Source organism: Pituophis catenifer, unplaced genomic scaffold, assembly GCF_029215685.1.
Source record: "Pituophis catenifer annectens isolate HBS135680 unplaced genomic scaffold, rPitCat1.0.hap2 SCAF_2, whole genome shotgun sequence".
NCBI lineage: Eukaryota > Metazoa > Chordata > Lepidosauria > Squamata > Colubridae > Pituophis > Pituophis catenifer.
In genome coordinates this window covers 164,758,827-164,781,757 of record NW_027256882.1, presented here as the reverse complement: position 1 = coordinate 164,781,757, position 22,931 = coordinate 164,758,827, and the positions used below count along the sequence as shown (strand labels likewise).

Sequence of the window (22,931 nt, the reverse complement as noted above, 5' to 3'; positions counted from 1 at the left end):
ATTATTTCAAGCATCAAATTGGGCTTATAGGCAGTAGCTGAGCCTTGGGTTGACATATTCATGGAGGAATCCACCACGACTTCAGGACATCTGCCAGCTCAGATGTCACTAATGTTTAGTTAGAAGGAGTCTGGTAACTTTTATAGGTAAATGATGGATTTTTGTGCCAACATCCATTATTCAATACATCCAGATAGATTTGAGAAGAGCATCCCTTTTGACACACAGTCCTATTAATGCAGGTAGTCCTCAACTTACGACCACAATTGAGCCCAAAGTTTATGTTGTTAAGTGAGACATTTGTTAAGTGAGTTTTGCTCCTTTTTACGACCTTTCCAGCCTCAGTTGTTAAGTGAATCACTGCAGTTGATGAGTTAGTAACATGGTTGTTAAGTGAATCTGGCTTCCCCGTTGACTTTGGTTGTCAGAAGGTCACAAAAGGGGATCACAAGACCTTGGGACACAGCAACGGTCATAAATACGAACCAGCTGCCAAGCATCTGAATTTTGATCACATGATCATGAGGACGCTGCAAAGATCGTAACTGTGCAAAATGGTCATAAGTCACTTTTTTCCAGTGCCCTTGTAACTTTGAATGATCACTAAATGATTTCCTCCACTCATCTTTTCCTAGATCTCCATGCTCTCTGGCCGAACAGAGACAGATGCAACTCCATGCTGCGTGCTAAAAGAAAGAGAAAAGACTCAACCATGCCTGTAACATGACATCTTCCAAGTTTAATTCTTTTATTCTCTTTCATTGTCCTTTTATGTTCCCCTTAAGTGTTGGACTAGGAGTTTTGATTTTTATCTATTTTTCTAATTAGGAAAAAAAAAAAAAACCATTGTCACTTACTTGTGCTCTCTTTCTGACACACACCCGTAGAAAATCTAAATCTATCTCTCGTGTCTTCTTGTTTCCCTTCTACAGCGGTGGAGACCCAGAGTACAAGTTCTGAGGAGATGGTACCCAGCTCCCCTTCTCCACCCCCACCCCCACGAGTCTACAAGCCTTGTTTCGTCTGCAATGACAAGTCCTCTGGCTACCATTATGGGGTCAGCTCCTGTGAGGGCTGCAAGGTAAGTGAAGGGACGGTCCTGAATCGCCATCTTCTTCCCCGTTTCTGAGGTGGAGGGTTGCATTTCCCAATCGCCCACCCTCTTGGCCTCCACAGTACACATCCTGAGTTCAGGCAGGCATCAGGACTCCTGCCTCTGTTCAGCTAGGAGGGTGTGGTTGGCTACTTCACCCAGACCTCCTTCCTCTGGCAAAGAATGTTACAGCAGGGAATTCCAAGTTGCCGCGTGCCAACACCCAAAGCAGATTATGCAAGCAAGATGAAATGTGCAAAACAAGCAAATGTATACTGATTTGCATCCTTCAGTCCACTGGTGGAATCTGAAGTTTGTTTGCTGCAGAAAATTCCACCTACGTTTTCAGCACAGAAATCTACAAGGCCTTTGAATAATATCAGAGAGCTGAGCTGTTGAAGGCCACCCAGATTTTCTGACCAGCCAAGGGTTTCTGAGGTCAGTAGCTGGATTGTAAGGGTACACTTAACATATCTGCATAATTCCAGGCAGAAACTGGATGTCCTCCCAGATGTGTTGGATTTCACTTTGGAGTATTGGCACTATTTATTTTTTTTAATACCTTCAAATTAGTGCTGACTCCTGGCAATTGCCTGGACTAGTCCTGCAGTTTTCTTGGCAAGATTTCAGAGGTGGTTTGCCCCTTGCCTCATTCCCAGAGCTGAGAGAGAATGACTGACCTAAAGTCATTCAGCTGGCTTTGTGCCAAAGGTGGAACTAGAATTCCCCATCTTGCTGTTTCTAGTCTGATGCTTTAACCACTACATCCCATTGATAATCTAGTACTGTCACTGGAACAGGATAATTATATTTGTCTTCTTGTTGTTGGAACTGTTTGCACTGATCAGTTTCCAAGTATAATCTCTAGGATCCTAATAATTAGCATCTTTAATATACTGTAATATTATTTCAGTAATATTTGGTAGTGCTTCTCTAAAACAGGCTGTGCGGTATAATCATCCCAGTACGGCAGATAGTTCCAAGGGAAAGTAGTTTGCCTAAACTCACCCAATTATGTGTCATAGTTAAAGAATTCTGAATATTGGATTCTGAACTTCCTGGATTCATGCTTTCTAGCTCCTATATCAGTGCTCAGCAACTCAGTGCTGTTCAAAAACCTTGGTCTACAATTGTTCATGAACTCCAGTATTTATTAATTCTGATTGGGGCCACTGGAGTTGCATTATAGGAAGTATATGGAAGGACCTGAATCAATGAAATTGCTGTCTTATAAAAGGGCCATGTAGCACCACACCCTCACAGAGTTTATCCTGCCTGAGCATGTTATGGAGGTGATGCGTGTGGGAGAAGACAGTACTAAGGAAGAATGGCTAATAATCTGGCCTACCGTGAGACAGCTGGTCGCATTGTTGCAGATCATAATTCAGAATCCAAGATTTAATCAAATAGCAGACCATAAGGCTTTGTTGGTAAGAAATAAGATGTTCCATTCAAGAGTTGCTGAATTACAACATTCCAAAGCTCCAATGAGCCAGGCCAAATAAAAGGCATTGTGGGCACTATAGTTCAAAATAGCCAGAGGATGCCTTTATCTTGCACTAAATAAACTTCTATAAACAGGAGCCCCCAAGTGAAACAGTGACTGGTTGCTCCTGCTGGGCTAAACCTGAATGTGCCTTGATTTGGGGAGAGTGTTCGGCATGAATGGAGTCATTATGATTGATAAACCATGTTTACACTTTAATGGATTGTAAGGACCCAGTCAATTACTGTATTCAGTTCATTCAGGTGAACTGTGCTTAAAGCAAGCCATGATTTAGGACTGCTTGAACTGGCATTAGGAAAGAGTCTTGCTTGAGAGCATTGCTGTAAACTGTGTCCATGCCAGTCTTCCACCTCAAGCCTCCTGCTCACTTGTAACTCTTCTCTCTATGATTTTTAGGGCTTCTTTCGCCGAAGTATTCAGAAAAACATGGTCTATACTTGCCACCGAGACAAGAACTGTCAGATTAACAAGGTTACTCGCAACCGCTGCCAGTATTGTCGCCTACAGAAGTGCTTTGAGGTTGGCATGTCCAAAGAAGGTGAGTCCTTCCATGAGAGTTTGAATGGTAAATCCCTTTTACAGGATCTTGTAACTTCCATATCTGTAAAACTCAAATCTCAGTATTTGTAGAGACCACAAAGAACAGTTTTGGGAAGGCTGGTTTATAACTTCTAGGGGTTGGTACAAAGCTAATGCCAAAGGGTTTACCCCTGTTAAATATTGCTGAGGTGCACACAATGTAGGTGTAAGCTGAATAAAATCCTGAGAGTGAGGCATAGGCTTAACTGCAAGCTACTACCCTGGAAATATATAGCTGAAGATGGGCCCCAACACGAGTCCAAAAGCTTGGAAGATGAAACTTCTGGTTCAGGGGTGGATTCTACTTACCTTTACTACCGGTTCGCAGCGGGGCCGCGCACATGCACAGAAGCATTTTGATGACGTCAGTGTCGGTGGGCGGAGCCTCCCGCCAGTTTTACTATCGATTCTACAGAACCTGTGCAAACTGGGGGAAACACACCACTGCTCTGGTTCCGGTGACCGACCCAGATTAGATCCTGCAACATTATCCTGGGACACATATATTCTCCTTTCTTCGTTATAAAGCTACTGTATGTTTCTACTTCTGAAAGAAATGGCTTTTGAATGCGGGAATCTAAAAGCTTAAAGGGAAGCAGCAGGAACATGTCAGTGCTTAGAGTCAAATAGGGCATAAAAGAGACCAAGATAGCAATAGCAATAACATTTAGACTTATATACTGCTTCACAGTGCTTTCCAGCCGTCTCTAAGCAGTTTACAAAGTCAGCCTATTGCCCCCAATAATCTGGGTCCTCATTTTACCGACCTCAAGGTGGAAGACTGCATCAACCTTGAGCCAGTCAGAATCGAACTGCTGAACTGGTGGCAGCTGGCAGTCAGCAGAAGTAGCCTGTAATACCCCATTCTAATCACTGCACCATCACGGCTCTATAGATTGGAAAATAGAAAGTTAAACTGCTGGCGTTCCTCAGACCAGTGGTTTCTCCAGTCCAACATTCATTTTCCTACCTATAGAACTGTCTATAGAGCCGTGGTGGCACAGTGGTTAGAATGCAGTACTATAGGTTATTTCTGCTGACTGCCAGCAGTTCAGCCGTTCGAGTCTCACCGGCTGAAGGTTGACTCAACCTTCCATCCTTCTGTGATTGGTAAAATGAGGACCGAGATTGTTGGGGGCAATAGGCTGATCCTGTAAACCACTTAGAGAGGGCTATAAAACACTGTGAAGTGGTATGTAAGTCTATGTGCTATTGCTATTGCTATTGCTGCCATGACTATCCAGATGCCGGTTGGAAACTTGCAGATTGGGAGACCATAAATGATAGCAAAGGAGACTGGGATGGATCAACAAAGGAAAAAAAGCAGGGAGGATGTGGATTTTTAGAGCAGAGTTTCTCAACCCTGTTGACTTTAAGACGTATGGACTTCAACTCCCAGAATTCTCTAGCCAGCATGCTGGCTGAAGAATTCTGGGAGTTGAAGTCCACACATCTTAAAGTCACCAACGTTGAGAAACAACTGCCTTAAGAGCAATCACTATGCACTACTTGACCTGACCACATCTGCTTTGGAAACTAAAATACAGGTTAGTCCTTGACCTATGATCACAGTTGAGCCCCAAATTTCTATTGCTAAACGAAAGAGTTGTTAGGTGAGTTTTTTCCCATTATATGACCTTTCTTGCCATAGTTGTTGAGCGAATCACCGCACTTATTAAGTCAGTAACACTGTTGTTAAGTGAATCTGGGACACTGCAACCGTCATAAATATGAGTCAGTTGCCAAGCATGAGAATTTTGATCACGTAGAAGCTCCAATGGTCATAAGTGTGAAAAATGGTCATAAATCAGGGTTTTTTTCAGTACTCTTGTAACTTCGAACAATCACTAAATTTACGGTTGTCACTTGAAGACACTTTGTATAGGGACTATACTTACTTAATTGCTTCATATATCCCTTGTAGATATTCCATAAATATTCATTTAAATGTTTATTGCTATGCCTAAACAGATTTTTTTAAATGTTCCTTCAGGACATGGACATAAACTATTTAACACAATATGACAGGCACTAGTGTGTCCAACAGCAAACCATATCTATGTGCAAACATTTACAGATGTAATTAGAGGTGCACATTTATTTCATGTATTCCAAGGCCTAAAATCACATTATTTTAAATAACATCTTGTGCATCTGATTCTCCTGCAGGGTTGCTCTGCTGGCCAGCATAGCTTTACTCACAATGGATACCCAATTTTTATGCTTATTAGCAAAAGCCATGTTGGTGCGATCCAGTCATAGACGCACCTAAGAGAATTCACACAAATTTTTCCCAGGGATCTTTGGTTCCTCCTGGGCAGCCATCTGCTTTTTATATCTGGTTTCTCCATAACATATTTTTCTTCTATGGCGCTGCTTTCAAATGGATTTTCCCTTGAACAAAAATGCTGCAAACTGAAAAGACACATGTGGCTTTTCAGAAACAATCGTCGATGATCGCAATTTTCCCCTTCTGGATGGGGTGGGAAGAGCTAAGAAAGCAACAATCCATATTGATATTCCATAATGGTTAGGGAGCAGGGACTTTGGGTGTGGGGGAAATAATTCCACCCCCCACCCCCCAAATCATGGAGGAGCCACAAACAAACCAGCATCCCTTGGAGGCCAAATCTGAGTGCTCTGCTGCCCCTTTAAGAGGGCTGTCAAACACCCGGCCTTTTCAAAGACAGAGTGCCTCTCAGCGGCTGTTGCTTTTACTCCCAACTGCTTAGGCACGTCTTTGCCCTGGCCTTAGTCAGGACTCACATTAATCATTGCCTCTTTAAGAGCCCCTAATTAGGAACGTCTAGGTCTCCAAACCTGGCGATTTATTTCCGAGGGCCTGTCACTTTAAAGGGAGAGGGGGGGAGGGAGGGAGGGGGAGAGAGAGAGAGAGAGAGAGAGGATGGGGCCAGGGGAGCGTGGTGTCAAGGGTGGGGGAAACTACGAAGAAGAATGTTATCCCGATGGGTTGTCACTGCAGAGACAGGAAACGGATGGCCGAAGGGATCCGAGCCAGCCCAGGCCTTTCCCCCTTTCCCTCTGTATCCCATGTAGGGCTCAGATGGGGCTTGGGACCACGGGATGGGACACGGCTCCCTGCTAAAATAGATTGCATTCTCTGAAACCGTGTGGCCTGCCACACCTTTCGTTAAAAGAGAGAGAGAGAAAGAGAGAGGAAAAAAAGTCTAGCTAGAGGGAGAAATTGGGGGAGTGCTTCCCCTAAGGCGGTGGAGTGGTGTTGTCTGCATGCAAAGCCCCCCTCCAGAGAGCAGTTTGCCTGGACTGGCAGCCTCTCCCCCCCCCTGCTCCACTCCTCCTCCCCCCCCCAGTATTGTGCTGACTGCGGCTATAAGTGTATATCCTGCCGATTGGCGTATCCTGTTCCCAGATCCCTGGCGCTTTATCCAGGGGTGAACAGGAAGGGCAGCCTGAGAAGGCTCAGGCCGACGAGAGTGCACACGCAACCCAGGGCGCTCAGCGAGGAAGGAGCATTGGCAGGATTCAGAAGAAGGGGAAGGAGGGTACCCCAGTTGAGAAGAGGCAGGGAGGAGAGGGCAAAACATCCCTACGCGCCAACGCAGAAGAAGCCCTCTCTGGATGCCTTCTCCAGAGGCCGCTAGATCCAGGCTTCTTCTTTTGAGATTTTGCAGCTAGCAGGGACAGCAACACAGAAACTGTCCCCCTTTTGACACCCTGAAACCCAGTTCATTGGAGGAGCTGTAGATAGCCTTGGATAGAGGCCAGACAAATGGCTGCTTATTGCCTTCCTGTTCAAGGAAGGTATCCATATGACCACCGTGCCTTTAAATGACCTTTTAAGACAGCTCGTGTCACTGCAGAAACTGGATTAAAATCCCTGCCCTTCTCATAACCGTGCACAGAATGGCTAAGAATACATTCCTATCTGTTTTTAATTCAAATGCAAGTCCTGTTTCATTCATGAGATTTATTCTTAGGGCATCGTGCACACTGGAGGCATTATAGGACTGTCCTGTACAATGCTGTTTAATCATTCGATTCGTATTTTTAAAAGTAGCACAAAGAGTAGATTAGTTATGCATCTTTGCCTCTTGTTCTATCAATGGCATTGAGGTTGCAACATAAAACTTCCCCCATTAGCAGCTCTTTCTGTACAGAAACCCAATATCTAATTAAAATATAATAGGATAGGTAAAATATTTCCAAGTAGTTAATAACTTGGAAATATTTTGAATAATTCCAAACAGTTTTGGTAAAATGCTTGTAGAGTCTAAACTCAAGCATTGCAATGCTCTTATGCCATTTGGGATACTTGCTATGTTTTCCGGCAAATTAGTAATTACTATCAGTTTCCCAATTATGGGTTTGACTTAATTCATGTTTGTTGTTCTCTTTCTCTTTCCTCTCCAGCAGTGTGGGAGAGGTAAGTTTAAAATTATCACCAGAGACTGTTTATTTTAGGTATCCCTCACTATTTTTGCATGATGGAACCTGAGGCAATTTCTAAGCAAACACTCATCAGTTGCGTTCACATGGCATGCTTAACCAGAGCTCTTACATATCTAAATGCTGTATTCCTAAAGCATCCTCAGCATGGTTAATCTTAACCTGGTTAGATTTTGTGTTGTGTGAACCCAGCTCTTTTGGTTAGTGATTTTTTGTAGTGTGCAAATCCCCAAAAATGATTGATCTAATTAAGCAAATTACAAATTATATTAACCCAACCATTCAGGTGCAATTGGCTTGAATGATAGTTAAAGTAACTATGCTTAATCAGCGAAAGCAATGGTTTTTTAAATCATGAGAACAATTCCATTTGATTCTGCATTGGTCAAATTCCACCTTTATTGTGGCTAGGTTAAACAAAATCTGACTCAGTGTGTGGAGAGGTCAAAACAAGCTCAGACGAAATGCTGTAAGATGGACTTGCTAATTGCCAAAAATAGATGGGATCACATACTCCACTCCCTGCAAAGGAGTAGATCCACAATTTGGGTTCCTTCTAGACTTATGATTCTTTTTAGAGACAATGTCTGGGTAGGCTTTGTCCAGCATTGGCCGGTGATTTGATTGCTGATTGGTGGTTTATACCCCGACATTTGTATGGAAGTTCAAAACAGCTTGTGTAGTGCACTTTTCTCCTGTTTCTTTCCTTCAATTTATTTGGGTAATCGGATGTCAACTAGGAAACCAAAATTATGAATGCCAATATTACCTTTATTACAGTAAAAGGTTAACAAAATGTTGCAAGACTAAATATACTGATCTCCACCCTCCCTTTATCTTTGTGAGAACTGGAGAGGATCTTCTCTGAGACATTTTTTTTTTTTTTCAAATTATTTTTCTGTGCCGGAATCAGATTTCTTTTATCAGATTGTTGTTTTGGTTGTGGCTCTTCCGCCTCAAAGTTCCTCAAAGTTATTTTTTCAGGACTACCTCTGAAGACAAATCATGAACTTTAATTGGCTCTAACTGTAATGGCTCTTCTACTAGGCATTGATAGAAGATAGAGAGTCAGGAAAAACTGGTGCTGTAGTTGCAGTATAGGTTACTGATTTGTTTCTAGGCCTAATTCAAAGTGCTGGTTATCATTAATGCCCCACATAGTTTGTGTTACATGTACCTGCAGGATCATCTCAGCTATTAGATTTGGCACGTCCCACATATTCTTCTAGGGAGGGCTTGTTGAGAGTCTCCAACCTATTTGAGCTTGACAACACTACTCAGTTTTTGCCATCACACAGCGGAACCTCTTGCCACAAAGTACAGAATGCCCTGAAACTCCTACTTGTAGGATGCTACTTAAGGTTGGATTTGTCTTGCTTGAGTCTGCAGACATGGAATAAGCTATATCTAGGGTGAGGAGAAATTAAGAACCTACCTTGCAGGTTATTTTTTAATGAACTTTGTTCGGTCAGTGGATCCACATGATCAAATATGAGTTTTGCCCTGCCATTGGAGAAACTCTGACCTTGGTTATATTGTTCCATGCTGGAGAAAGCAACAGCTCTATTTGTTGGGTGAACTGAGGTACAGCAATCCTTTTCCAACCTCTCTAACATCCCCATGGCTCTCTATCCAGCCCTTTAGTTGGTCCTTCTGGTTTACTTCTGACTGAGCACCATTCTCAGAACAATTCTGTGATCGTGTTTTTGGGATTGCAGAATTTACCGCATGGCTTGGAGGTTAGGGAGATGTGGAATCTGGAATCTCAAACCTATGATTAGGCTGAAAAAGAGAAAGAAAAGAGCATGGCATGGGGTAATTGATAAGGGGTTGGATGTTTTTTCTGTAGTCCAAGGTATAGCGATGGGAGAAGCTACATTTGTTAAAATTCTCCCTGAGGAGCACTGTTTAGAGTAACCTCAAGGGTCAAGCAACGCTAGAAGGATGGTAAAGTGACTATGAGTCTGACATGAAGGACTGCTGCATTTGGGCAGAGCTGTTTGCATGCAGACAATCCCAGTTTAAATTCCTGAGCTCTCCCATTTCAAACCAAAAAAAGGCTCAGAGAGGTCATGGGAAAGATTATCTGGTCGAAATCCTGGAGAACTGCTGCTTGATGGACAAATAGTCTGAGGTGGTTTAGAGTACAATAATACTTTTGGGAGGAGAATGGAGAGCATACCTCAGTCTGTTTACTCTCATACCACCCTACCCAAGGCATGAACATCTGCTGGTAACTGGGTTTGTTTTTTTTTTTAAAACGGCATTCCCTCATCAAGTTGTTTTTGTCTCATTCCCAGCCCAGCCGTTCCAGTTTTAAAATAGTGTTTTCCCTCTTCTCCGGACACAGTTTTTGAGATGGATGTGCTCTGGCATGCTTCATCAATGAAAGATTTGCTGATGGAGAGGGATGGGCCCAGCTTCCATACACCCGTGTAGGTTGCCATGTTTGTTGGCAGTGCAAAGGATGGCAATCCTCCCACAGCCTCCCTTTGCAGGCTCTTCCTCATCCAGTTGATGGAGACTGACCTGCATGGCTGTTTTGGCCAGGGCTGCAAAAGAGACAAGAAATTTGTCATTGGGAGAGGCATTTGCCCACAGAGTGCTTGATTGGCACATGTCAAAGTGACTATCAGATCTTATTTGGGCTCCTTACAAACAGGAGCTTGATACTCTTTTGAAAGAAACTTAGACCTGTGGGTTTTTTTTTAAAAAAAAACAGGGTCAATACTTTGCACTAATTCTGTGCCCCCCAGAAGGTTTCTTTAAAGTAGAAAGAAAGAACCATATTCTGCAATTTGATAGCAATCGCACTTAGACTTATATACTGCTTCAGAGTGCTTTACAGCCCTCTCTAAGTAGTTTACAGAGTCAGCATATTGTCCCTAACAACAATCTGGGTCCTCATTTTACCCACCTCGGAAGGATGGAAGATTGAGTCAACCTTGAGCCAGTGAGGATCGAACCCCCGGCACCCCTGCAATACTGCATTCTGACCACTGCGGCACCAGGGCTCTTGTTGTTGTCGATTCCATCACAACCAGGCACATTATAGGTTCTCCGCTGATTGTGCGAAGAAGGGACTTTTGGTTTTGATGGTTGGACTTTGTACTGTTTTTATTATTGGGGATGAGGAGATGGGCATCACTTTAGGGTCTATGACAATTCGCCACGGCCAACTTGCCATAACCAACCTGCCACAGCCAACTCACCACAGCTAACTCACCACAAGATAACTTGCTGCGGGACAAGAGTTACACTAACATCAAAGAAATGGTGGGATAGAATCATTAAAGAAAGGATGCAAAAGGAGAAACAGAATAAAATGTGAAATGGCAAAATTTAAATATTTTTATTTATTTTAAATAATTAAATAGAACTGTTACATTGTCCCCCAATGAGTTGTCCCGTGGTGTGTTGGCCGTGATGAGTTGGCTCTAGCTAGTTGTCCCATTCCCTCACTTTATTCCCTGCATTCTAGCTCTAGGTGCATCCATGGGCTATATCCAGGTTTTCTTTGCCAGAAAGGCAGAAGGGGACTCATTGCCAATACTGCTATTTCTGTAAATTGAGGCTGGTGTTAGCTTGTCAGTCATTTCCTCCTGCTGCATCCCATAATCTTCTCTGGGCCAGTTTCTCAACACTATCTAGGAATTTGTTTTCCCAAAATAGCCAGGCAGACACCCACCCACCCTGTACCTGTTGAGCAATTTGACAGGTGGCTAAGCATACCATTCCAGACCGTGCACCCGGACTTGCCCAAATCCACTCTGTCCCATATTAGGAAAAGTGATTAATGGTTGTTTTCCTGCTGCTCTAAGTCAGAAGGGAAAGTTGTCCCATTAATACCGTAAGGGAAGCAACAGTTGCCATCCTTGTAACCACAGCAGATTCAGACTCAGCAATCAGAGGAACCAATTTGAAGCTGTTATTCTTTTCTTTTCATCAGAAAGACAAGCAGAGTACATTTAAATGCAGCTGTCTGCCTGTTCCTTTAGAGGTTCATACCAGGGGTGAAATCCAGCAGGTTCTGACAGGTTCTGGAGAACCGGTAGCGGAAATTTTGAGTAGCTCAGAGAACCGGCAAATGCCACCTCTGGCTGGCCCCAGAGTGGGGTGGGAATGGAGATTTTGCAATATCCTTCCCCCAGGAGTGGGGAGGGAATGGGGATTTTGCAGTATCCTTCCCCTGCAATGCCCACCAAGCCACACCATGTCCACCAAGCCACGCCCACAGAACCGGTAGTAAAAAAATTTGGATTTCACCACTGGTTCAAACTATCAGCTGTCTTCATTGTCTCTAACCCTTTGTTGTCATTTAGCGGTTCCCTGGATTTTTACAGCCCAGATGTGATAATCTTAAACAAAGCAATACAGCAGTTGAGGCTTAAGAGAGAAGGTCAGTCTGTAGGAGGAAAAAAAAAACCAAAGAGTTGGCAAGCCGTCTGAAGATATTTTGTAGGAGGATCATCAGGCCACTTTGTGCCCTCCAGATGTTTTGGATTATGGCTCCCACAAATCTTGCCAATGGCTTTGCTGGCTGGATCTGATGGGAATTGAAGTTCAAAGCAGCCACAGAGTAGTACTCTGGGTTGCCTTTCTCCTGCTTTCATTTCCTTCAAAGAGATGGAAGATCTGGATTGTAGGCATTACTCTGGGGTCTTCTGGGGAAGAGAAGTCTTAGAACAGCAGTCCCCAATCTCCACGGACTGGCAACAGTAGCGGTGGCAGAGAGGGTATGGTTTTGCATGTGCAACCTAGTTCCTGCGCATGCACAAATGAAGCTTCGCGCACTCATCCACTGCTTCTACTATCCGGTTTCTAATGGGTCAAGGATCGATACCAGTCAGTAGCCCAGGGATTGTGGGGACTGCTGTTTTAAGAGTCTATCCAGTATTTCCATTTTTACTGTATTGCCTAAGTCAATGGTAACATTTCAGCCGTTACCCTCCATGGCCTTTTCTGGAGATATACCATAAATTAAAACCTTCCCTTGAAGGAAATTGATACGGTCAATTAAAAATATCCTTTTCCATCACTTTTGCTCTCTCTCTCTCCTCTTTCAGCTGTGAGGAATGACCGCAATAAGAAGAAAAAAGATGTGAAAGAGGAAGTGGTGGTAGATAGCTACGAAATGACACCTGAACTGGAAGAGCTCATCCAGAAGGTCAGCAAAGCTCATCAGGAAACCTTCCCATCTCTTTGCCAGTTGGGCAAATATACCACGGTAATGACTGCAACCTACTCTTTTGCGAACGTAATCACTCTAAAGTGCAGGGCGCATTAGAAGGCCCTGGGTACTTCTAGCCTTGGCTGAACCCACAGAGTCACGTCTGAGTTGTGGGACTTAATATTTTGTTTCGCAGCACATTATGCTGTGAAACCACAAAATGAAAGCCTCCTGGGTTGTATGTTTTCCTCCCCATCCTCTGCTAAGCCACAAGGAGGAATTTGGAAGCTTTGCTTCTATCTTACACCACCACAACATGCTTTGTCATCAGAAATCTGAACAAACCTGTTAATTTTAACTCTAGTTAGTTTAAAACTTGATAAAAAGGCAGCCATGGAGATAGGACAATGGTCAGAATAGCAAGACAAAAGGAAAAAGGGAAACCGTATCCAAAGATCAAGCACTATTTCTTATTTGTCCAAGATTAATCAATAATCTATACATGCATACCCGTCCCATCATGCTGATCCCTTTCAGCAATGTTTTGCAGAACATGAGTTGCAAAGATTAAGAAATAGCGAGTCAAATAAATTAAAGGCATGCCCATACAATATTCCATACCCAGACTTTTGTTTCGTAAATTCTCAGCTTTCTCTTTTGAAGAATCCTGTCAGTTCCATTTCAGCCAACTTTTTCACTTTCTTTTCCTCTCAAACTGTTTTGCTCCCTTTATAATCTTGCAATTTTTGCAATTCCATCCATATTGCTCCCTTTTTGTTACAAGCCACCTCAATGTACTTTTTTCATATTGCTCTCTCACTTTTGTATTCAAATTACATTCATTTAATATTCATTTATTCTTGACCTCATTGTTTCTGGTTTCAACACACGCATTTCTTAGAGTCCTCACTTCCTTTTTATTTTCTCCTGATAGGGCCTAGTCTCATATAATGAAGTAGGCAAAACATAGCCATATATAACAAAGCCTCAGTTGAATACACCATTTGAGGGAAATAGTGTCTGCTAAATCTGAATGTCTGTTAAATCCAAATTGATGTAATTGATGTGTACATAATACGTAATTTACACATAATGTTGCGTGCCATTTGGGTAATTGTAATCATTTGTGTACTTATGCATGTAAATGACATAAAATATCATTTATCCAGACAAATCACAGGAATAATGTATTTATGCCTTATTTTGAAGGTGAAATTTAAATGCAAAATTGATCCTTTGGCTCTTAAGTTCATTAAATAAAGATCTATTAAATTACTATACATAGCCATTCTCATTGTCACAGAACATTTATTTTTCACAGAACATTTATTTCTCATAGCATATCACATGTTGTCACCTTTCCTTTATATTTACACTTAAAATTTATGTCTTTCTGTCTCATCAATTTTTCTGTCTTCACCAAAAACTTCACTAAGGTACATGACTTCATCTGCTTGTTTAAGTTTTTTGCCATATATGTAACTTGCAACCATTCATTCCATTTTTTTCCTATCACACATAAATACCTTCATCTTTGACAGATTAATTTTCAAATCCATACTTCTCATAACATCATACAAACTGTCCAAAGTTCATGACAAATCATTATGGTTCTCACTAAAATATGGTATTATCTGCTTTAAAAAATACACAGTTATATTCCCACTCAGTTCTTATTTAAGTCCATCACAATTCCTTATACATTTATCCATAAATCCATTAAACAACAAAGGAAACATTACAAAGCCTTGTCATAGTCCCTGCTCAGTGTGAACCAATTGCTAAAAATCCCACTTATTTTCATGAATTCTTTGTTTCCTTCACAGCTTTTTCAGTAACCAACCTTCCACTCCATGCAAAACCATCTATAATTCAAACTTCTTCCCTTCAACATATAAAACTTTCACTTCAAGCAACCCAGTTAAGAGAATATCTGATACAACAGAACATAGTAGTCCAATTCTTTCAGGCTATTAATAGTAGATATTACAATCAAGAGCCTTGATAGTACAGTGGTTTAGTACACCCTGTTATTAACACAGCTGCCTGCAATTTCTGCTGGTTCGAATCTCTCCAAGGCTCAAGGTTGACTCAGCCTTCCATCCTTTCTAAGGTAGGTGAAATGAGGACCCAGTTTGTGGGGGCAATAAGCTGACTTTGTATAAAATATACAAAAGTATGAAGGCTATTGCTTAACGCATTGTAAGCCGCCCTGAGTCTCCGGAGAAGGGCGGCATATAAATCAAATTAAAAAAAAAAAAAAAGTGAGAATATACTGATCTAGCGATGGGGCAGCTGCGACCTCTCTGGATGGCTAAGATGCCAACTCACATTAGTCCAGCCAGTGAGAAAAGTGAAGTGAAAAGCAGCACTGGAGTCATAGTCCAAAACCTTAAGGATCACGGTGTCCCCATCCCATATGTGGGAATTCCTAAATCTTCTCATGAACTAAGCTTAAATGCACAACTTGTCATTTGCTTTGTCAATTTGCAATAAAGATGATACTGTCACTTTTCTTCAACATTGTTGCTGTTATGGATTGTTTAGAGTTATTATTTTAAGAAGAAAGATAAATGGAAGGAGAGAAAAAGGTGGGGAAGACAACAGAGAAAAATGTCCACAGAGTTAAGAAAAAAAAAATATCTTTGTTCTTTTTGGAGGCTAAAACCAGCTTCTGCAGTATTCATTGTCTCAACAGCATTTTTCAACACAGGGCTCAATCTGTTGGCTGCATCTTGGGACTGCAACTCCCATAATTCTTATACAATAATGGAAATCCTGGGGATTCCCAAGCTACTTGTAGCCGCTAAGCTGGAGGAGACCAGTTGGCAGGGCAGAACAGGAATGCTGGCTTCTGGAGTAACGTCTTTTTTTTTTTTTTTTAATTTGATTTATATGCCGCCCTTCTCCGGAGACTCAGGGCGGCTTACAATGTGTTAAGCAATAGCCTTCATACTTTTGTATATTTATACAAAGTCAGCTTATTGCCCCCACAAACTGGGTCCTCATTTAACCTACCTTAGAAAGGATGGAAGGCTGAGTCAACCTTGAGCCTTGGAGAGATTCGAACCCTGCAGTAATTGCAGGCAGCTGGTCTTAATAAGCTTAATAACAGGGTGCCTTAAACCCCTGTACTACCAAGGTCTTGTGTTTGTTCCCAGGGAGGGACGTGAGGTGTGGAGAAAGAGAAAGCAACTTGTAATGCCTGACTTCTCTTTTCTTCCAGAACTCCAGTGCTGATCACCGAATACAGCTGGACCTGGGTCTATGGGACAAATTCAGCGAACTAGCCACCAAATGCATCATCAAGATAGTAGAGTTTGCCAAACGCCTTCCCGGCTTTACCACCCTCAGCATTGCTGACCAAATTACTTTACTGAAGGCAGCATGCTTGGACATCCTGGTGAGGGACAGAGCTGTAGACCTTTGGAGTGGGGGGGTCAGGAAGCTTGGTGTGGCCTGCATGCAGCGGTGAGCTTCAAAACTTTTAGCAAGGGATTCTCTGCCTGGTTGCTGGGCGGGTGTGGCCATGGTGGGCATGGCCTAGTCGGCCTCCTGCACCACAGTGGGGAACCGTTTTTGCCCTTCCCGGGCTCCAGAGGCTTTTCTCGAACCTCTGGGAGGGCAAAAATGGTCTCCCCAGGCTCTGGAGGCCAGAAATAGGCCTCCCGAACTGCCGATAGGCCCGTTTTTTTACCCTCCCTGAGCCTCCGCACACAACTTTGCACTTACCTGCATCCAAAACGGGCCGTATGGGGACTCCTGGGAGGGGCGGGGCAGGGTAGCTGGGACCAGCCAGGAGTGAGATTTGGGGGTTCTCCGAACTACACAGAATCTTAGCTAGAGGTTCTCCCGAACCCCCAGCAGCCCACTCCGGCCTCCATAGACATCGAGTGGGTATACATTCGGCCTTAAACACAGCAAGAGGATTTTTATTTTTTTTACAAGATCAAGGTTCCTAGGCGACCCCCAAAGTAGCAGTGTGTCTAAGTAATGCTCATTGAATAATTCATGCATCTGTGAATGCTGGGAAGAGCCAGGCAGAAGCATGAGAAGATCTTCCCCTCAACAGTTTTCTTTCTTTTTCTTTTTTTGAGGACAAGAATTTTTGCTTAGCTTTGGTTACTGAGGTTTTGCTGGGCATTTTCCAAACATATAATTGTAGGAGGAAAGGCCAACATTTATTGGAAAGGCTGATGTTCTCAGGAAACTGCATTTTGCACGGTGAAAATGTTTCAAAACACGTATGGAGCCCAAAGAGTTTCTTTATTGGATGTTATAGGAATACCAGAAATAAACAAGAGGGGGGAAAAAACAAAGTTGGTTTCCCTAAAATATATTTCTCCAGTGACTTTATTTCTGTCCTCTCCACCCTCCGCAGATGCTCCGTATTTGTATCCGCTACACTCCAGAACAAGACACAATGACCTTTTCAGATGGGCTGACCTTGAACCGTACCCAGATGCATAATGCTGGCTTTGGGCCCCTCACTGACTTGGTTTTTGCCTTTGCTGGGCAATTGCTTCCCCTCGAAATGGATGACACCGAGACGGGCCTGCTCAGCGCGATCTGCCTCATCTGTGGAGGTAATACCTCGAGTGCAGCTCCAGCATCCCTCGTCTTTTCCATATCAGCTTGGATCGAATAGATTTATTTATTTATTTTATTTATTTATTATTCGAATTTCTATACCGCCCTTCTCCTTTCGGACTCAGGGCGGTGAACAGCCAAAATAAAAACATTTATACATAAATACGATTAAAAAATAGATTTAAAATAATTAAATTTGGCCCATAGTTTAAAATTTATCAATTTAAAATCCATATCAAAATAGAATAGAATAGAAACCTCACTTTGGAGAAGAATGCTCTGAACTTCCCCTGGGGAACTTCAGAAGAGAGGCAGAGGCTTCAGCTGTGGTCAACTTCAGAGATGGGATTCTACTGGTTTGGACCGGTTCGAGCGAACTGGTAGCTGCGACAATCAGATGGGCCTACCCACCCGCCCGCGCTATTTTCCTACCTTTATCTTCTCAGGTGATTCGCGCAGCAGAGCAGATTGCTGCGCCTCAGCTGTGTTTCTCCTCCGAAGAAATGCGGAAGTAGAGATTTCTTCAAACTGCACAGGCGCACACAGCGCGTGTCAGTTGGCTTGCGCACAAAGCGTGCGTCACCAAACCGGTTGTTAAACCAGGAGGATCCCACCACTGGTCAGCTTCTTTTCTTCATAGGCAGGGGGAATGCAGTGCAAGTGCAAGAGACCTAAAACAAGGTGGAGAGAACAAGGTCCTACTCTTGCAATTGGGGAAAACGGGAATATTGTCTGTTTGCACACATACACACAGATACACACCTTAACTTGTAAGGCATTTGCTGAGAAGACAAGTCTGCTTTTCAATTAATCTCTCATAATTACCGTATCAGCCAGTCACAGTATCAAATTCTAAAGAGGGGAAAATTGAATCACATGGCACAAAATATATCCTAGAGCCGTGATGGCAAACCTATGGCACGCGTGCCACAGGTGGCACGCGTAGCCATATCGGTGGGCCCGCAAGCTCAGCTCTGACATACACAGGCCTTCTGGGCCCATCAGAAGTAGGGAAACAGGCTGTTCCTGCCTCTGGAGGGCCTCGGGGGGTGGTGGGGAAGGCCCGTTTTTCTCTCTCCCCAGGCTCCAAAGCCTTTCTAGGAGCTTGGGGAGGCTGAAAACGGCCTTCCCCACCCCTCTGGAGGCCAGAAACGGCCGTTTGCCAACTTCTGATGGGACTGGAAGGCCCGTTTTTTGCTCTCCCCAGCCTCCAGAGCATTTCTAGGAACCTAGGGAAGGCAAAAACGGCCTTCCCACTGCCCCGGGGGCCCTCCAGAGGCCAGAAATGGCCCGTTTGCCAACTTCCAGTGGGAGCGGAAGTCGGCAAGCAGGCCATTTCCGGCCTCCGGAGGGCTTCCGTGGGTGAGTGGGTGGGGAAGGTGGTTTTTGCCCTTCCCAAGCTCCTAGAAAGGTTCTGTAGCCTGGGGAGAAAGAAAAACAGGCCTACCTGGCCCACCGTGCCATCACGTGCCAGGAGTGGGGAGGAACAGAGGGGGTCGTGTGTGCATGCACGGGGGCGTGGCGTATAGAATTATGGGTGTGGGCACGCATACGCATGACCCCCCCCTTCCTGGCACGCGATGGCAAAAAGGTTAGCCATCACTGTCCTAGAGCATCACCATAGCTCTGTAGAAAAAACATTGGACTGGATCTAAAGGTGCTTTTTTTTAAGAGACAACTGGACTTTCTGGTTTTTCTTTGAAGATGTTTCGCTATGACATTCCCCACCATCCAGTCAGAGCTGAAGAAGCTTCTTGGATGAGAAGTGAAATGTCTTCAAAGAAAAACCAGAACGTCCAGTTGCCTCTTGAAAAAGCACCTTTGGGACAACCATGACCTGGATGACTGAGAATCTCCATAGACATTGGAGTGGACCACTGTAAAGTCTAATGACTAGTAGCAATTAAAATGAAATAATTTCTAAATTAGAAGTAGGAGGGAAAGTTATGTGCCCTAGACAAAGTATATATGATTACACAAACAGAGTTCTGTTCTTTCATATTTTTTTCTGTCAGGTTTCATTTATCTTGATGACAGAGAATTTGCTTTAGAAATTTATTTCATGGGTGAAGGTAGTTGATCATGAACAGATAAGCTTTGAAAGATGTTGTGATGAAGTGGTGTGCCGGCACGCATGTGAATAGGCTGTGTTTTATTATACAGTCACTTCTACCTTACCTTCAATGCCCTTCAATCTAGTCTCTGGGGAAGACATTACTAAGAAGTCCTCTCATAAGATGTTTTCAAGAGCAGTGCTACAATTCATCTACAGAGGTCTGCCTTTGAAAATGTGTTGGAGAAAATTTCTCTGTCCCCTTGAGAAATTATCTGTGCAGTTTCTCTCCTCGGACTAGATCAGGGGTCAGCAATCCGCAGCTCTGGAGCCTCATGTGGCTCTTTCATCCCTCTGCTGCGGCTCCCTGTTGCTGGTCGGCTCCACAATTGATAGGGCTTTCAGTTAGGACAAGTAGAGGAAAAAGGATGCTGCACTAGGAGGAGACTTTATGATGGGAGAACCGGATTTCCGGTCGACTCCAGAATTGAATGGGGACTTCCAGTTAGGACCTTTATGGCTCTTTGAGTGTTTAAGGTTGCCGACCCCTGGACTAGATGGAGCAGAAAAGCCAGCTCTTTCTTTCTTTCTTTCTTTCTTTCTTTCTTTCTTTCTTTCTTTCTTTCTTTCTTTCTTTCTTTCTTTCTTTCTTTCTTTCTTTCTTTCTTTCTTTCTTTCTTTCTTTCCTTTCTTTCTTTCTTTCTTTCTTTCTTTCTTTCTTTCTTTCCTTTCTTTCTTTCCTTTCTTTCTTTCTCTCTCTCTCTCTCTCTCTCCCTCCCTCCCTCCCTCCCTCTCTCTCTCTTTCTTTCTTTCTTTCTTTTCCTGACACGATACTAGGATTCCATTCCCTCTTACAAAAGGGAGGGGAAAGGGGGAAAAATAGCATGTAATGACAAAAAGTAAATGACAATGAAGCTTGGTCAAGCAGAAACCCTATCTAACAGGCTTCCTACTGCCTACTTGTTTTGATTTTTTTTTTTTTTTTGCCCTGCAATCCATAAGGATTAAGAATGCTCATTTGGAGATGAAAACTGATGTTCCGTGTATTCCGTGAAACAGTCACAAACCAGCCTAGACTGTTCAAAAGCAGCAGAACAAACACATCGCAGTCTTTCTTTTTCCCCATAGATCGAATGGACCTGGAAGAGCCGGAAAAAGTAGATAAGTTGCAGGAACCATTATTGGAAGCACTGAAGATTTATGCGCGCCGACGTCGGCCCAACAAGCCTTACATGTTTCCTCGCATGCTAATGAAAATTACTGACCTGCGGGGGATCAGTACCAAAGGTAAAACTGAATGTTCTCATCTGGGAGCGTAAGATCATTGGAGGTGGGTGGGAATATTTGGGGGTTTTGTCATGGGGCACTCCTGAAGCAGTCTCAAAATATGTCACTCTAGGAACCATAGACTTATGGTTGACGAGATGTAAATGGCTTCTGTTTTTAATTACTGTCACACTATTTGGCTTGCTGCGGTGTGGAGGAAGCCTACTGATCTGGTTGACTCTGCCTCTTGTTCATAGCCTGTCCTGTAATTGGTGGTCAGTGGAAAGACTCTTCCAAAAGACTCTGTCCAAAAGCTATGGAAAAAGGAGGAGTCGTCCTGTAGCATTTCTTCTAGAGCAGGGATGGCAAACCTTTTCGGCACCGAGTGCCCAAACTGGAACACGTGTGTGCGCGTGTGAGCCAGAGCACCGGAAATCTGAAGACCACTGGCTAGTGCTCATGTGCATGCCGGCCGCCTGGTCTTTGGATTTCTGGCGCACGCATGCGCACCCACCAGCTGGTCTTCATGCGTGCCAGAGCTGGTCAGCTGGTGTTTGGGTTTCTGGCGCTCCGGCACACGCGAAGACCAACTGGGGCACTGGAAACTAGAAGAGCAGCTGGCGATGGCTTGCATGCCCACAGGGCTCTGCGCGTCACCTCTGGCACGTGTGCCAAAGGATCGCCAACACGGCTCTAGAGCTTTGACACAACCTCTTCACTAAAGTTTTAGTTCCTCACACAGAGGTTATGAAGAGTCTCCAATCTATGTGCAGACAGCCAGTGTGTGAACTGAAGTGCTGGATACATTGGTAGCTGCTCTGAGTTTGCAGTACAGCTAGTCCTTGACTTATGACCAAAATTGAGCCCAACATTTTTGTTGTTAAGCAAGACATCTGTTCAGTGAATTTTGCTCCATTTTACAACCTGCCTTGCCACAGTTGTTAAGTGAATCACTGCAGTTGTTAAATTAGTAACACGGTTGTTAAGGGAATCTCGCTTCCCCATTGACTTTGCTTGTCAGAAGTTCACAAAGGGTGACACTGCAACTGACATAAATGTGAGTAAGCTGTCGAGCGTCTGAATTTTGATCACGTGGCCAGGGGGATGCTGCAACAGTCATAAGTGGGAAAAATTATCACAAGTCACTTTTATCAGTGCTGCTGTAACTTTGGACAGTCACTAAATGAACTATTGTAAATTGAAGACTACCTGTAGTATCTATAAAAAGCTTATGGCAACTGTCCTTAATGAAAAATAATGCAGCCTCTCTCTCTTCCTATACAGCTTCATGGGAAAATTACCATCAACCAATGTTACCCATTTCCCTCTTCTGCTCTTCAACAGGTGCTGAACGGGCCATCACCTTGAAGATGGAGATCCCTGGTCCCATGCCACCACTCATCCGAGAGATGCTGGAAAATCCTGAAATGTTTGAAGATGAGCTGTCATCACAACCTCCAGCTTCGGCAGAAGCTCCGAGCACTGAGGAGAGCCCAGCTGACACCAAAAGCCAAGAGGAGACCCCTTAGCACCTCAAGAAAGCCAGGATCTAGGCTGAGAAAGGCTGGGAGAAGATGGTTTTTCTGTGTCTCAGCTCTGCCTTCCCATGGCCCATTTCCTCCTGGACACAGTTTTAGGTTTGCCTTTCCTGCTCTTGGCTCATCTGCCGGAGTCAGGCATCAGGACAGCAGTCAAGATGAGCAAGGAGGCAGCCGCAGCCTGTTCCCCTCTCCTCCTCTGTGTTTGGTGACGTGGGCTGGATGCCTTTTGCCTTAATCTTTTTCTTTGGGGCCTGGGATGTCTATTCAGAAGCCTTTTCTCCCAACCCCAGAGCTTTGCCAAAGGCCCCAGGTTGCCTGTCCAGCTGACTCGATCAGCTTCAAGCCAAATGTTCAGAACCTGGGAAGTCCCAAAGGGGCTACAACTCGGAGGTCCCCCTTTTCAAAACGGGGTGAGCTCCACATGTGCAATTTCCCTCCCCATAAACTCTGAGCCTCTGAGAGAAAGGGGCACCCCAAGAGCCGACAGAGACTCTGCAATGAGTGGTTTCTTGGCTCCTCCTTCAACCCAGTCTAAAATCCACTTCGTCCTTCTGCCTTGCAAGCCAGGAAACCTGGCACCTGGGATGCTATTTATTCAAGAATCTGAAGACCAACAGAGGAACACAACAGCTTTTCCTCTCCCCGTTGCACACAAGAGACCTTGGACCAATAATGTTGGGGAATGGAGAAGACAAAGGCAGGAC

At 43.9% G+C, this 22,931-nt stretch overlaps 1 protein-coding gene across 2 annotated transcripts in view; it reads left to right on the top strand.

Moving 5' to 3' along the window:
• Positions 1 to 22,299, top strand: part of RARG (retinoic acid receptor gamma) — a 99,781-nt gene extending 77,482 nt beyond the window's left edge. For both annotated transcript variants that reach the window (XM_070934971.1, XM_070934972.1), the window contains exons 2-8: positions 933 to 1,081; positions 2,997 to 3,138; positions 12,674 to 12,834; positions 16,004 to 16,180; positions 17,159 to 17,363; positions 20,549 to 20,707; positions 22,031 to 22,299. In XM_070934971.1, the coding sequence (XP_070791072.1) occupies positions 933 to 1,081; positions 2,997 to 3,138; positions 12,674 to 12,834; positions 16,004 to 16,180; positions 17,159 to 17,363; positions 20,549 to 20,707; positions 22,031 to 22,215 (1,178 nt within the window). In that variant the 3' untranslated portion in view covers positions 22,216 to 22,299. The remainder of the gene's footprint in view (positions 1 to 932; positions 1,082 to 2,996; positions 3,139 to 12,673; positions 12,835 to 16,003; positions 16,181 to 17,158; positions 17,364 to 20,548; positions 20,708 to 22,030) is intronic.
• Positions 22,300 to 22,931: the final 632 nt, after the last annotated feature.